Source organism: Hyposmocoma kahamanoa, unplaced genomic scaffold, assembly GCF_003589595.1.
Source record: "Hyposmocoma kahamanoa isolate Upper Pololo Valley unplaced genomic scaffold, ASM358959v1 63, whole genome shotgun sequence".
Lineage (NCBI taxonomy): Eukaryota > Metazoa > Arthropoda > Insecta > Lepidoptera > Cosmopterigidae > Hyposmocoma > Hyposmocoma kahamanoa.
In genome coordinates, this window is record NW_020653851.1 from 11548070 (window position 1) to 11562209 (window position 14140).

General features: G+C 35.9%; 1 protein-coding gene across 1 annotated transcript in view; it reads left to right on the forward strand.

Annotated features, from left to right (window-relative positions):
* Nucleotides 1–14140, forward strand: part of LOC113230249 — a 45790-nt gene that overhangs the window by 15704 nt on the left and 15946 nt on the right. Inside the window, exons 4-9 of the mRNA XM_026464091.1 lie at nt 1408–1557; nt 3069–3184; nt 6641–6815; nt 11403–11531; nt 11789–11934; nt 13010–13229. Coding sequence (XP_026319876.1) covers nt 1408–1557; nt 3069–3184; nt 6641–6815; nt 11403–11531; nt 11789–11934; nt 13010–13229 — 936 coding nt within the window. The remainder of the gene's footprint in view (nt 1–1407; nt 1558–3068; nt 3185–6640; nt 6816–11402; nt 11532–11788; nt 11935–13009; nt 13230–14140) is intronic.

Consider the following 14140-nt stretch of genomic DNA (forward strand, 5'->3'; position numbering starts at 1 on the left):
CGATGGCGCCAGCAGCGGAACTAAACCAGAACGAAGGAGGTAGCACGGGTGCATACAAGGTGACTGAGGCAGAGTTGGGTGCAGCGGTGTTGAGGCTGCGTGCCAAAAACACCGCCCCCGGCCCGGGTGGTGGCTCGTTTTGTCGTCCGCTGAGTGTTCTTCCTATGGCGAAAACGTTGAGGACCGATGACAATTTGTAGAAAGCTCAAAGTCCACTGCTAAGATGATTCGATGACGGCAAAGTCTGCTCCTGTTCTTGAAGATTAATGCATGAAAATATTCAACACAAGCAACTTACACGATTTAACCTTCACCGTGTCCGCGAAGTATCAAATTAATTTACTTCCATTTTTATTCACATTAGTCGTTCCGACGTTGCGTATGGTCACGAAGCACGACTGTCGTTGGCCCGAAAGACCATCGGAGTAAGTGCAACCTACGAAGTAAGTATGAGCTTCATTGCGGAAGCAGTCACATAGTACCGTATTTCGTGGTAGACCTCTCTGAACTTGAATTGTTACTCGACCTCGGAAATTTTGTAATCTTTCCTTTCAAACCAAAAAGCCATTAGGGATCATTAGGGTCACTTTTAAAATAATTAATTACTGGCAATTTTTATGTTGGTTTCTTGTATTCAACAAAAATCATCACAAACCTTACTTCAAGATTACTGTTATAAATAGTCTAATCGAATTTTGGGGAAAAATATGGAAATTGTGATAACTGTAAAACAATCTGAGGTGAAAACTCTATATGTTTTTGTTTCATATTAATTCTACGTCGAATTTGGCTAGAGTATAAATAGCAACCACGCAACCTCCTTTTACACTCCAATACTCGTAAACGAAACAATGCTAATTCCTGTAAAAGCTCTTTCATTTTAGTCATGATATTTTATCGAATAAATACCCTACGTCAGTCGTCGTTTCTCGCAATTGAAAATATGTTTATTTGTGAAATTGGGATCGGTTGGGAAAGGAAAGAATCTGGTGTAAAGGGTCCGCAGCCGGTAGGGTTGTCATACGCAGGCTGCTGTGATCAATGTCCCGTCAAATTGAATAGGTATAGCGAAACGTCTTTGCCGGATAAAACGCGATGTTATTTTTTACCAACAAATATAATATATACAGAATGCTACTTACACTTAGAAGCAATGAAAGCAATAATTTGTTTTATATATTAATTTATGAGTAATTCTAAGTATCAAAGTATAAGTGAATCGGTAACTTACTTTTCCTAATTTGTGCGTCCCCAGACATGTTAAGCGACAACATCGCGGTAGTCACCAAAATGCTTCGTATGAAAGTTAATTTCATAAAGTCACGTCGACTACGCCTCGTGTTGCGCGTTTTAGGATAGAGTTAGTTTGTAGGTCAATGATTTTGACACACATTTTGACATTGGCAGTTGCGTGGGGGGCTGGCTGCAGTTGGGTAGCGCGAGCGCGGTTCGCGCGGCGGCGGGAGCGGCAGAAACGCGTCTTTGCGGCGCCAACGAACGGTACACGCCACCTGTCGTGCTGTTCGCTGACCACGGTGCTTCTGTACTTGAGTTTAGGTTAGTACTATGACATTACACATAAGCAATATAAATTCTTGGCACTGAATTTAAAAATAGATTTAAATTAGTAGGCGGACTAAATTGCTAGCATTTTCTATTTCTTCATCTGCAAGTCACTCAGGCGGGGCTTTATTTCGAATCAATTACTCCAAAAACAAACCATAACATTAAGGTTCCTTCAACATTTATGAAACGATGGGGGAAGCGGATCATACCTTATCTTTTACTGAAAGGCTAACGATGTCCTTTAAGGATCCTATTGTTTACAAGTAACACTTTAGAAGATTTTATGTTGACTTCGTTAATGAGTTCAGTGACGCAATACAAGGATAAGTTTCCGACGCTCTGTTTTAACAGTTGAACAAAAACGCGGATTGTCGTTTGTCGCGATTGCATAACCACTTACGTGCTTACAAACACAAATCGATCATTAAAGTTGTTTTTGTACGAATCCGTCCTATTCTACGGTTCGACGATGAAATCCACCGAAATTAGTAATAATTAATTACATTTTCATAGGGCAGTAGGCACTCGAACGAGTATTATTTCCGGTTAATACGGCGTTCCAGTTGTACTACTACAAAATTAATTCCCCAGTGCAGTTCATCCACTGCGGCACATTTGGTGGAAAGTTAGTTAAGGTTATAACAGATTTTACCCACCGCTATTTCCTGTGTGATGTGGTATAATTAACCAAAATTAGTTCCTTAAACAAATCTATTCCGCGGAATATTAATTAAAAAGGAACTTTTAAGAAAAACCCGATAAATGCTAAATGATTAGTCTGGTAACTGATGAAATCCATAGTACGGCCACTTTGCCAGCTAAAATGAAAGAAAAACAGTGTTCTCCCAAAGAAGACCCGAATAAACAAAACAGTAACGTAGGTGCGTGGCCCATATTCGTAGTTCGAATTGTAAATTGTGGCGGTACGACGGTGCGACGAAACAAAAGGTCTTAACAACGGAACCGGTAATGGTCGAATCGGATTCCTATCGCCTATCAGACCGCTGGCTGACGAATACCACAAATAGCCATCGACGCAACTCCGTCGCACTATTCCATGATGCACTCTACCGTGTATCTTGAATATGGAACAATTGATTTGGAACTTTATTTATTCTCTTTGAATTCCAAACTGCACTCGATAGCCGCTTGTGTCATATGGAAACTTTACGAGTGTCGATGCTCTTAGAATATTGCTCTCTGAAATGGTTGAGCGAGTTGTTAGTTCCGTATCATTAATAAACATGGAATGTACATGTGCAAACGACACGTATGGTTGAAACCGTATAAGCGCACAAAATTAATAGTGCTAAACTTTACTAATTGGCAAACATAGAAGCGGAGAAACGGTTTGTAAAGTGTTACTTATAAACCATATTGGTAACCTAGAATAGCAGATTCCAAGAGCTGACAAAGTTTTTTGAGTATTATTCTATAGTTTCTCAATAGTAACCATTTAATAAATAAATAATATATGTAAACCTTCGTTATATTGTTAACAGGATAACAGAGAAGACTGTGAGGTCACAATTTCTTGCTTTCTTCAGCTTTACTTCTCTTAGCAACACGCAAGGTGTGGGATTCCATCCAAAAGGTGGCTCCAGGATAGCACATACAGGTAACTACTAATATCATGGTGATTAATAAATACAAAACTTTGAACATTGCGTGCTAAGTGCCTTTTTTGTCCGCTTTTCTTCAAAGTACAATTCACTATAATTAATTATGATCGTTAATTAACCGTAATTGCAATAAAGGAGAGGTTGGGTTTTTTTACCTTTATTGCCCGTGGAACTGCCAACAGAACTACTAGTAGTTCCACGGGCAATAATAATCTCCCGTGGAACTACCAGAACTACTAGTAGTTACACGGGCAATAATAATCTCCTGTGTAACTACCGACAGGCCTAGTAGTATCACGGGTAGGTAATTGTTTTTGTCCGTGGTACTACCACTACTAATACGGGCAATAATACTTTCCCGTATTACTACTACCAAGATAAGAAGCGTTTTATTAATTTCATAAAACAAACGAACCAAAAGCCAAACAATACAATAATAACCTAACCTCAGTACAGAGTACTAAAAAACCGACCTCGAAAGGTCATTCATCCCCTAGTTTACAACCCCTGGCGGTCGAATATTTTCTTCAAATTTAAATGGGACCACTTCTCAGGTATCCTCTTTCTAACAAACATGAAACGTGAAAAACTACATTTTATAAGCTAATGCTCGTTCACTACGCTGACCTCCCTGAGAAGAACGAGCGAGAAACTCTAGGGATTGCTCATTTCAAATAAACTTAAATGCTTTGGAATACACTTTGAATTGAATTTGTGTGGAATTTAGAGCCATGTCATAATTTTCTCGTGCTGAAAGGGTTATTTCCATACATCTTTATCTAACACGTGGTCTTCAATTTTGTAATATGACTTTTCAATTGAAATACTTTTAATGTAAGTTTTAAACTTAGGAAATGGTAATCTGAATATATGCTCCGGAATCTTATTGTTAAAACGTATACAGTACCTATACTTAGTTAAACGAAATCGTGGTACCATAAGTTTGGACTTAGTTCTAAGGTTGAATAAGAATAAAGGTTGCAAATACAAATTGCTAGTTAAAATGCATTTTAACCGACTTCAAAAAGAGGAGGAGGTTTTCAATTCGATTGTACGTTTTTTTTGTACGTATGTTACGTGATAACTCCGCCATTTGTGAACCGATTTTGATGATTCTTTTTTTAGGAAATGAAACTATTTTTCCGGATTTAAACATTTACAGGTCCCATGGTCACGGTTGACTGACACGGTCACGGTGACATGGTCACGGACCTGTAAAGGGCCCGAAACGTCGGTTTGTTTGAAAAAACAAATATACGCGATTTAAATCCGGAAAAATAGTTTCATTTCCTATGTGTAACAATCGCGAAAACCTAAGAACTCGATTCTTTTTTTGTTAGAAAGAGGGTACCTCAAAAGTGGTTCCATTTAAATTTGAAGAAAATATTCGACCTCTAAGGGTGGTAAACTAGGGGCTGAATGATTTTTGAGGTCGGTTTTTTTAGTACTCTGTACTGAGGTTAGATTATTATTGTATTGTTTGGCTTTTGGCTCGTTTGTTTTATGAAATTAATAAAATGCTTCTTATCTTGGTAGTAGTAATACGGGATAATATTATCGCCCGTATTAGTGGTAGTACCACGGACAAAAACATTTACCTACCCATGATACTACTAGGCCTGTCGGTAGTTACATGGGAGATTATTATTGCCCGTGTAACTACTAGTAGTTCTACTGGTAGTTCCACTTCCAACAAAGGCTTTTTTAGCCCTACTACTGGTATAAAATGTATATAGATGTAAATTAAGCTAGGATGAAATCACCAGGGATATGGTCCAATGACAGACTGGAATATCCTATCAAACTGAAGACATTCAAGTTAGTTGATAGACTTTGTAATTTGCTCGTATCGGAGGAAACGTGAACAATGTCACACACCCACTGGCACCTGTCAGCGTCGCCATTGATATGTCATTCCAAACTATTTCGGGATCCATCATCATGCATTCTGAATAGATGAGTTTGCCACATACTCTTCATGTGCGCCTGATAATGGTAGCTGTGAATATGTATTCAACGACCATATTTACATTTACGGGCATGGGAAAAAGGGACAAACACAATTACATAATAAACGTTATGGCATAGGATTAGTTTTTCATACAAAAAAACTTTAGGTTCATCGCCTTTACCCACCCACAATTTTGGCGCAAAGTTTCATATGCAGAATTTCATATTCTATGTTGCCTTGTAAATAATTTTCGTCAAAATTGTAAGTTACACCATTAGTATTGTATGGGCCGATGTAAGCGTATATTAGTACTGTATGATATGGAGGAAACCTTATAATAGTTTCCTTCAATTTCACGCAAAATGGCGGTACTAGGGCGATCAGGTGATCGTGTATTTTGATAATGTACTCATCGTGTATTTCAGTCTGGCTAGTTAACAATTTGAGCTCTGATATTAGAAGCCTATGTGTAGATTGAGGATAATACGGTTTAGTGGTGTGGTAACGTAGGTAATTATTTAAACTGTCAGTTGGCAGTCCAGCCTGTATTTATTGCCCATTGTCTGCAAGTCTTTGAACGCAACGCAAGTGTAACGGACGTTGGTGTGACCCTCGTCACAATTTTGTTTATAAATACGAGGAGTCCCCTGCCAGGAATATTATATTATAATAAATTTCATACGTTGTATTTCTGTTGCTATAAATTATTACCGTCGGTCTACTTGTTTAAGAAATTCCGTGTACGTTTAAGAATCTCTGCCTTAATATATTTGCTAACATACTAAATTGTGGCAGCATTTCTTGTGTAAATTTTAACTAATAGCTTTATCATTTATTTTAAAATCCTGTGTCGAAATTACTTTATATGCTTTTCCAGTTAGTTAGATAAAATGTTTGCATACATTTGTAGTTCATTTATCAGCAACAAAGATTTTTTTGATACACCCAATACGATAACTATTGTTTAGAAAGTATACTACCGTAAAATAACAATACTGAATTGATATTAAATCAAGAAGTGTTTTAAAGTTTTAAGTTTGTCTTCTTTGTAGCGGGATCCCGCTCAAAGCTGATGAGCTATGCTGTAAATTTTGCTATTAAAGTGTACTTTCTGAATGTTCTAGAGTACATAAATTCCAAGTTTTATCTTTAGCAGCGCACATTGAAAACAATAACAAAGCTCACGATGATGCGACAACCTTGCTGGCTTGAGAATACGAGAAATTGTTTCCGCTAAATTGACACCCAGTATTTTCGCTCCACTGCTGCCGAAACAGTTGAAATGCTTCCTTGTAGAGCTTTTATTTGTGTGAAGTTGGTGTGGTATGGTAGAGAGGAGTGGTTTCCGCAACTAGACATCGTAGCGCCTATTTTGTGTGAGGTTTGTGCAATAAATTTCTTTTGCGGCGTGTGTTTTTTGTTATTTTGTTTATTACATATTCACTGTTTTTAAATCGTTGGCTAGTTCTACAATCATAAGTCGAGTTGCGTTTTTACTCAGATTGTGACTGGCTGTATCAAGATGTGTCGTGCCGCGGGGCGGGCGCGTGCGTGTTGGCGAGTCCCGGATATCCCGGATTATATCCGCCGCACCGTCGCTGCCGTTATCTCTTTGCCACCAACTCCGTACATACGAGGGTCAAAATCATATTTACCTCCATCCTGCTACCAAGAAAGTGAGTATTACACAAATTAACAAGAGTCGATTTATGGAAATTGTAATAAAACGTAAGAGCATTTTCAGAAGATTGATGGACAGTTATCTTGATTTTAAAGGTACTAAAGGTTGTACGTAATGTCAATGTTGACTTACTGTTTCGAAGTAAGGTTTATTATAATATTAAGTGCCATTAATTTGGGAAAACAGTAATTATACTGCTGTCGAGGTTTATACTATGCCGAATACAAAGTAATTGACATTACATTTGAATCGTGCCTTTTGGCCTGTCGGCATTTTACTGTTTCGTGACCAGCGTATATAATCTGTACATTCTCGTCACACATAGAGCCAAGGTCATCTCTGATTGTTATTTCTCATGTAAGCGTCACATTCATCTCACAAATGGTTCTCTCACATGCTATAAATAAATGACTTTGTAGGACAAAACCCATTGATTTAGCGACGGCGTTATCGGACTCCCTTATTTTGCTCTTCCCGAAATCGATTTAAATCCGAAAATGTATCCAATTCCTTGCGAGTTAATACTTGTTTCATGGTACATTATTCTAAAATAGGGCTAAAACAGGCCCACTTATACGTCATCTTTAATAACAATATTAAAGTTGTAGAAGTATGTTAATTGCAACTATCAAAACAATCGCCAGAAATTTGAGTAATGAAGCCGGACTTTTACTATGAGTTTACGGTGTCGGCAAATATTTGTATTAGAAAATTCTTATTCTTCCTGTGATCACTAGGTGTACCCATGATTTGTTATATGAAATTGTTAAATATTTTTGCGGCCGCTAACGACTACCGACGCAGTAATCTCGTAGTAGAGGTACAGGTACATATGTAAAGGGTATATATATGGTACGGCGATGTGATTAAAATTAGTTTTAAATTTGTGTGCACTTATTTTACATCGATAATAACGTGCGAGTGTCTCTCGATAATGTATAAGGTTCGTATAGTTATGTCAGACGAACTCTATTCCCTGTCCGAATGTATTTTTATCAAGCACCCGTATGAAATCCATTCGTTCGCGTTGTGAAAGCCGAACAATCGTTTCACAGTAAATAAAAGGACCTTCATCCTATCTCCCTTCCACCCCTGTGGACCCGTGATGTCGCGGTGACTGAAAATTTACGTCGAGTTCATCGACTTTCAAAAATAGCACATTCATTCCATTCAATTACTTTGTCGTTGAGGGGGGCATCTAAAATGACCGGCTTTTATGGTTTCATTATACGGCTTTATTTTGTCTGTTAAAGGAATATTGCGTCCTTGTAATTATTTGTTCCATTTTTCGTTTCCTGTAATTATAATTAAAATTATATAATATAGCAATTGTATTCAGAAATATTAATGCATCTAAGTGTTCCGCTTGGAACTTAAGTACGATTAGCATGCACAGCAAACTCGGCTTAGGTTTAATTGCAATTCGTTGGCTTCCCTTGATACGAGTTTCGTAATATAGCTACTTGAACCCTAACAAGACTTGCTCGTATTCCTCATAACAGCCTTAATGCTACCGATATAACAATGTCGCGGCTCCCTGGAGCGTAAAGTACAATGTCGTTTTATTCCAACTCCGAAGTAAAATCATTCTATAAATTTGCAGTGCTCAACTCACTTCTAAGCGGATTACATTTATTACTAAAATAGATATCAATTTTATGTAAGGAGATAAAAGATCCTTTGCGTGTAGTAGCGAGGGGAGTTTAAAATTTCTTAAAGAGAAGTACGCTTGGAAAGCTTTCAACGATATGCGATATTATTACATTTTTTTGCTCATCTTTATAAGTATTTTACTAGGCAAGCAAAATACCAGCTCCAAGTAGTTTCGCAATTCTTTTAAATGAACATAAACAGAGCTAACGTCGACATAAAACGGTTTGCTCAAAGGAGAGCTCGTGAGCTAGAAATAAAGGCGCTATCTTGCTGCAATACGTTTTCAGATACACTAATAGGTACAAGGCGAACACTAGTTTGTAACCACCGCTCTCTTAGAGTTAAGCAAACACATCCACTTTAAATTGGAAAGAAAAGAGCATATATTCAGACATAGTGTATTCGTAGATAAGCGATCGTGGAGAATAAGAGTTACGCTTGTGAGTATACCTGCGATACAAAATATATTGTAAATGTTGCACTTTAGTTTTCAAAACATGGATATTTGCATTGTGTTTGGTACACGATGTGGTAGTTTGAAACTGTAGCCATTTGGTCAGTGCACTTTATGGTTCTCTACAGAGTAAATACCAAATACACGTTACCGTGGACAGTACACAACTTTCAAAGTCGAATTTTGCCTTCATTATTATAGCAAGCATTTGGTTTGAGACATAATCTTAGCAAAGTTTAATGAATTGGGATATTGAGTTTTCTGAAAATGTTGTAGTTGTAGTCGCTAGCCTTGTAGGTACATTTTCGTTTCAAGTATTATATTACAGTTTTGTACAAAATATCTCGGCTGACTTGAGCTTTGAACAACATTCAATTAACATAATTATTTCTGACTACAGGTCTTGTTATAATGGAAACGACATAAAACTATCTTTAGTTTTCTCTCAGACAATCAGACTACCAGTTTAGATCGAAGTAATAAAGCCGTTTTCACTCTGCTGCATGCTTTATACAATCTCTACTTTCTTCTCATATGCTGTAATAATGTAATAAAGCATGATTACTTTTAACTTGGCATAAATATTTAATTGGGTTGAACCCAATTAAATACTTATGCCAAGTGCATTAGCTCACTGCAATTTCAATTAATCATATTGATGACGCTGTACTAGTTAAACACAATGTTTCTACTACAAATTGCCTGCATAATAATGTTCTTATACTCGCGTTCTCTAACATGTCTGTAACGTTTTTAGGAAAGGATAAATCGAGGCAGTTCTCTTTGAATAAGAAACTTAACAACGTCACATAATTGAAGAACGTTATATCTAAATTTAATAAAATATGTAATTTGGATAAAAGAGAAAGTGCTTGTAACAATACTTTAACCTAACTGAAATTTTCTTTGCTACCTTTCATTTTTGAACTCATTGTTCAGTTAAAAAAATACAAAGTACTATTGTTTGGCATTTTCATTTTGAGTTTACATTTAAGTTCTAAGCTCTGAAGAAAATTTTTTTATTCCATTGTAGGAATAGAACTTAACAAACGTTAACCAAAGGAATATAAAAGTCGTTTCTAATCAACATAATAGAGAAACGTTAAGATTTATAATAAATTTGAAAGCCCTTAAAACTAGCCTAAACCGTAAATACTCAGTGGCCGGAATTTTATTATTGCCTGAGAGTGTTTTGGGCGTGCCTTAAGGAGACGAAGGGAACTCCTAAGGGAGTGGATGAGCTTCAAAAGAGTTAAAAGTTATTTTATGTAAAGTATAAAGTTTCTTACGATGTTTGTGTTGGATTTAGGGAAATGCTTTAACATTCAAATTTTTTGTTTTCTTTTAATTCTTTTTATTTTTTATTTATTTTGATAATACTGTGCTTCAGCTTCCTAATATTATTAGGGTGGACGTAGGTGATAGAGTAAATACGTTGGTTTGTAGAGTCATGTTGATTGTTCGGTTGCCATAATATAAATAAAATAATTGAAATTCAAATAAAACGTAAACTTAATTGCTAACCAAATAATACGAATCACATGTTGCAGTTAGACTTTAAATATAGTCTACTACTATAGCTTTGGACACTCTACTTTTTCTATAATTGTATATCTAGAAAGTATCTGTTCGGTCGAATTCGGGCAGTTATATCCTCAAAAGTTGCATTTAAAATTTTGCAAAACACATTATGGACAAACGGGATTAGTCACTACGGGATAACGTGGCAGATTGACTCATCAATTCTTTGTAATTACATCAATCCCTTGTTACTTTTATATCTAAGAGTCTGACGGCAGCAGTGTAAAATGCACAAAAACTCTTCGAATCAAAATACAAGCCTGTCCACTTTCTAAATGAACTAAAAATAGCGGTAAACAAAACCTATAATAGTTTGTTTATTTCATGATCAAAACTATTAGAAATTAACAAAAACCCTATCTTTTAAAATTTTGACAGTAACAATCACGTATTCACAACGTGTGTCGCTAACAATTAGGGCTTAATTAAAAAGGGTTTTTAGGTATTATTTCAACTCGATTTTTATAGATATTGCTTTCTCAGCGCAAGAGCTAAGTGAAATCCCGGGAATTTCGTAGCGAGAAGAAACTGGCGCCCTTTTGGCACCACGATTTTTATTTCGAAATTAGGCAGAGAAAAATAACCCTTTTAGTTCTTCGTAATGTAATGTTATAAATCTTGTAGTTTTGAAAATATAACCATCCATTTAGTAAATTTTGGATATATTAGGCAAATATTTTTTAATTTGTATTATTATAATTTATAACATTTGATAACATGTCGATGATGTATACTGAAGTTGTCTACTTTGAAAAAGTTGTAAAAATTATATTTGTCTAGTAATTATGCAAATTAACTTTAAGAACACTCAGTTGCCCTATATTTGTAGTATCATCCACCTAATATCATTTGTGAGCTATTCCGAGCATTTCATTTATAAAATACGTTTTGTAGTCACTGTGCGACGGATTACCTAACTCTACGGGCTGGAAGTTCGCCTTCGGCTCCGCTTCTTGCTTCACTCTGTTCTGAAAGAAGCACTTCGTTGGAGCATCCTGGACCAAATCTATTGTTGGAGTTCAAGTTAGTTTTCTACCAATGTGTTTTACGCTAGTGATACTTTTAAAAGTCTTTAACAAATTAGTGTTATTTTGTTCAATTATTATACAAGTCTTAGTAAACTTACAAATATGCAATAATACACATAATTTTCATTAACTATAAAAATAAAATACAGAAAAACTGAAATCAGGTGCAAAGTTTACCAACGTACTTTTTTACTGTATTTAATGTGCTAATTATTCTACATCATTAAATGGAGAGTTATGAATTTGTCCTAGTTCTGGCCCCCTGGTACCGCCATACGACTATAATGGATTTATAGCGAAGCTGGAATTTGTGGAACGCATTGACAGTAGCGGCCCACCACCGACTGTCGCCGCCGCGTCGCCACCTCTCGCGGCGCTTACGCATATATCGCAACATGGTTAGTGATATGCTTTGGTGTACGTGTTATATTATATTGTGTTATAAAACTATGAAGTATGTGACATGATGCACTGGTAGTCAGTTCCATTACAAAAGAAAAAAGCACTGTACGAATATATTAAAAAACCTTCTCCGATAATAGGTCAATTTTCTAAAAGAATGTACCGTTTCATAATTTAATATCACCCACAGGTTCTGAACAACAAACATATACATGTACTTTCGGCTATTCGTCCATTCATTATTAAAAAAGTTCAAAATAAATTTTAGATTTTGTCACTGGCGTTTTTTGACGCAAATGCTACGGCGTAGTCGAGTGTTACAGTGTAGCCGTGGGCTACGTAGCAGCAGAGATCTACGGCGTAGCCGAGAGCTACGGTGTAGCCGAGTGCTACGGTGTATGCGCCAACTACGCCGTAGCATTTGCATCAACCACGACAAAAAACGCTAAAGTGACAAAATCTAAAATTTATTTTGATTTAACATTTTGTGGGTGCTGCATAAGTTACCAGGACTTTTTGAATTTTTGTATATATATTGCTTTAGTGCTATAGTTCCTAAGAGATTAAACTCTATAGTTAAATTTTCTATTGTCTTGTTCTTGTCTAAGAAGTCGTTTCAATTTATAGTATGAACTAAAAAGTGAAAATGAAAAATATACGTTATTCTCGGAAATAATGTGAGAGCTTTGACATAAGCAGGAAATAAGTGCAGATATACAATGTTTATTTTGCAAATTTCATTGTAATGGGAAAAATATCGCCTTAAGATATTTTTAATTTTGATAAAATTACCATAAATCACGTTATACTTATTTTCACTTCTTCAGCTTACTTCGGTTTCAGTTTTTAATAGACCAGCAAAGAAGTTAATAATAAGGTTTATGAATTACCCTACTTTGGTGTATGCACAAGGTTTATTTCTTTTTTGGGATTACTGAAAAATTGTCGTTTTAATAGTATCTAGCACCATACGGTCTGCGTAGGAAGGCGGGAGACGGTTCACATGAAAAGATTTTTCTACGGGATGTGTAGAACTTTAGAACGTTATTAAACTTCCTTATGATCTTACAGAGGACGGATTATCGTCAGGAGACAACAATAAGGTTTCTAATGAAGTCTCCAATGGTGGGCATTTTGGCTGCGGCGCGACAGTACGCGGTTTCGGCGCGGGTGGTGTGCGCTCCGGACATTTTGATACTAGAGCAAATACTTGGCGTTCGCAGTGTACGTTACATCTAATAGGTTCACCTACGGATGTCGTGCAGGTTTCGCTATTTAATTACAATTTAAAGTAAGTTTAATTTGAAATAACTATCAGTTTATTTTAATGACTTACCCCATTAAAGGTTATAGAACATGATCTAGTATTGTTTGCTGATGACATTTACTTATTATTTAAAGTTAAGAGGCACCAAGGTTAGCATTACGATGTGAATAATGCTATTTCAAAGATAGTAGAGTGGTTTGCAGTTACACAAATTATGTTACGTTTACATTACCTAACATTGCATAGAAAGGCCACAATCATCGTCATTAGAAATAAAATTGAACCCTGTAGATACTATACTTCTAGGTATAAGTTTTGATGCTAAATTTCAATGGGGTCCACAAATAACCAAGTTGCCGCAATGGTTCAGCTCTGCGGTGTATGCTATTTCAAAAATACGAAAACTTTTAGGTGTAGTAACCTCTAGATTAGTTTAGTTTAAGCTACTTTCAGTTTAATAATACAGAAGTTTCATTCGTGGTAATACTGCAAAATTAATAGAATATTTGTCCTACAAAACATCATGTTTGGGTAATTTTTTCATGAAAAATGAAATGTGAGACATTAATACGAGCAATAAACAAAAAGTGGCTGTTTTTGACAGTCGCCTTTACAAAGTTACAAACTAATTGTATCATTTAAAGAGTAATTTTATACGCTACTATAATAAGATTCCGGTTGATACTCAAAATTTGGTTTAATAAGCAAATAAAATTTTGATTCAGTCTTTACTTTCACTCAAATAAATCTAAAAAGATTACATATTCCATAAATGTTTTCATTTGAACGTCATCTTGTACTTGGATGCCGTTTCATACGACCGTCAGTTTATATTTTCTTTTGAACAATTTGTAACGGCAGACAATAAAAAAAAAATTATATGTTTTTTGCGTCGTTCGTATACTTACAGCTTGCGATACCAAACTCTTAAAACA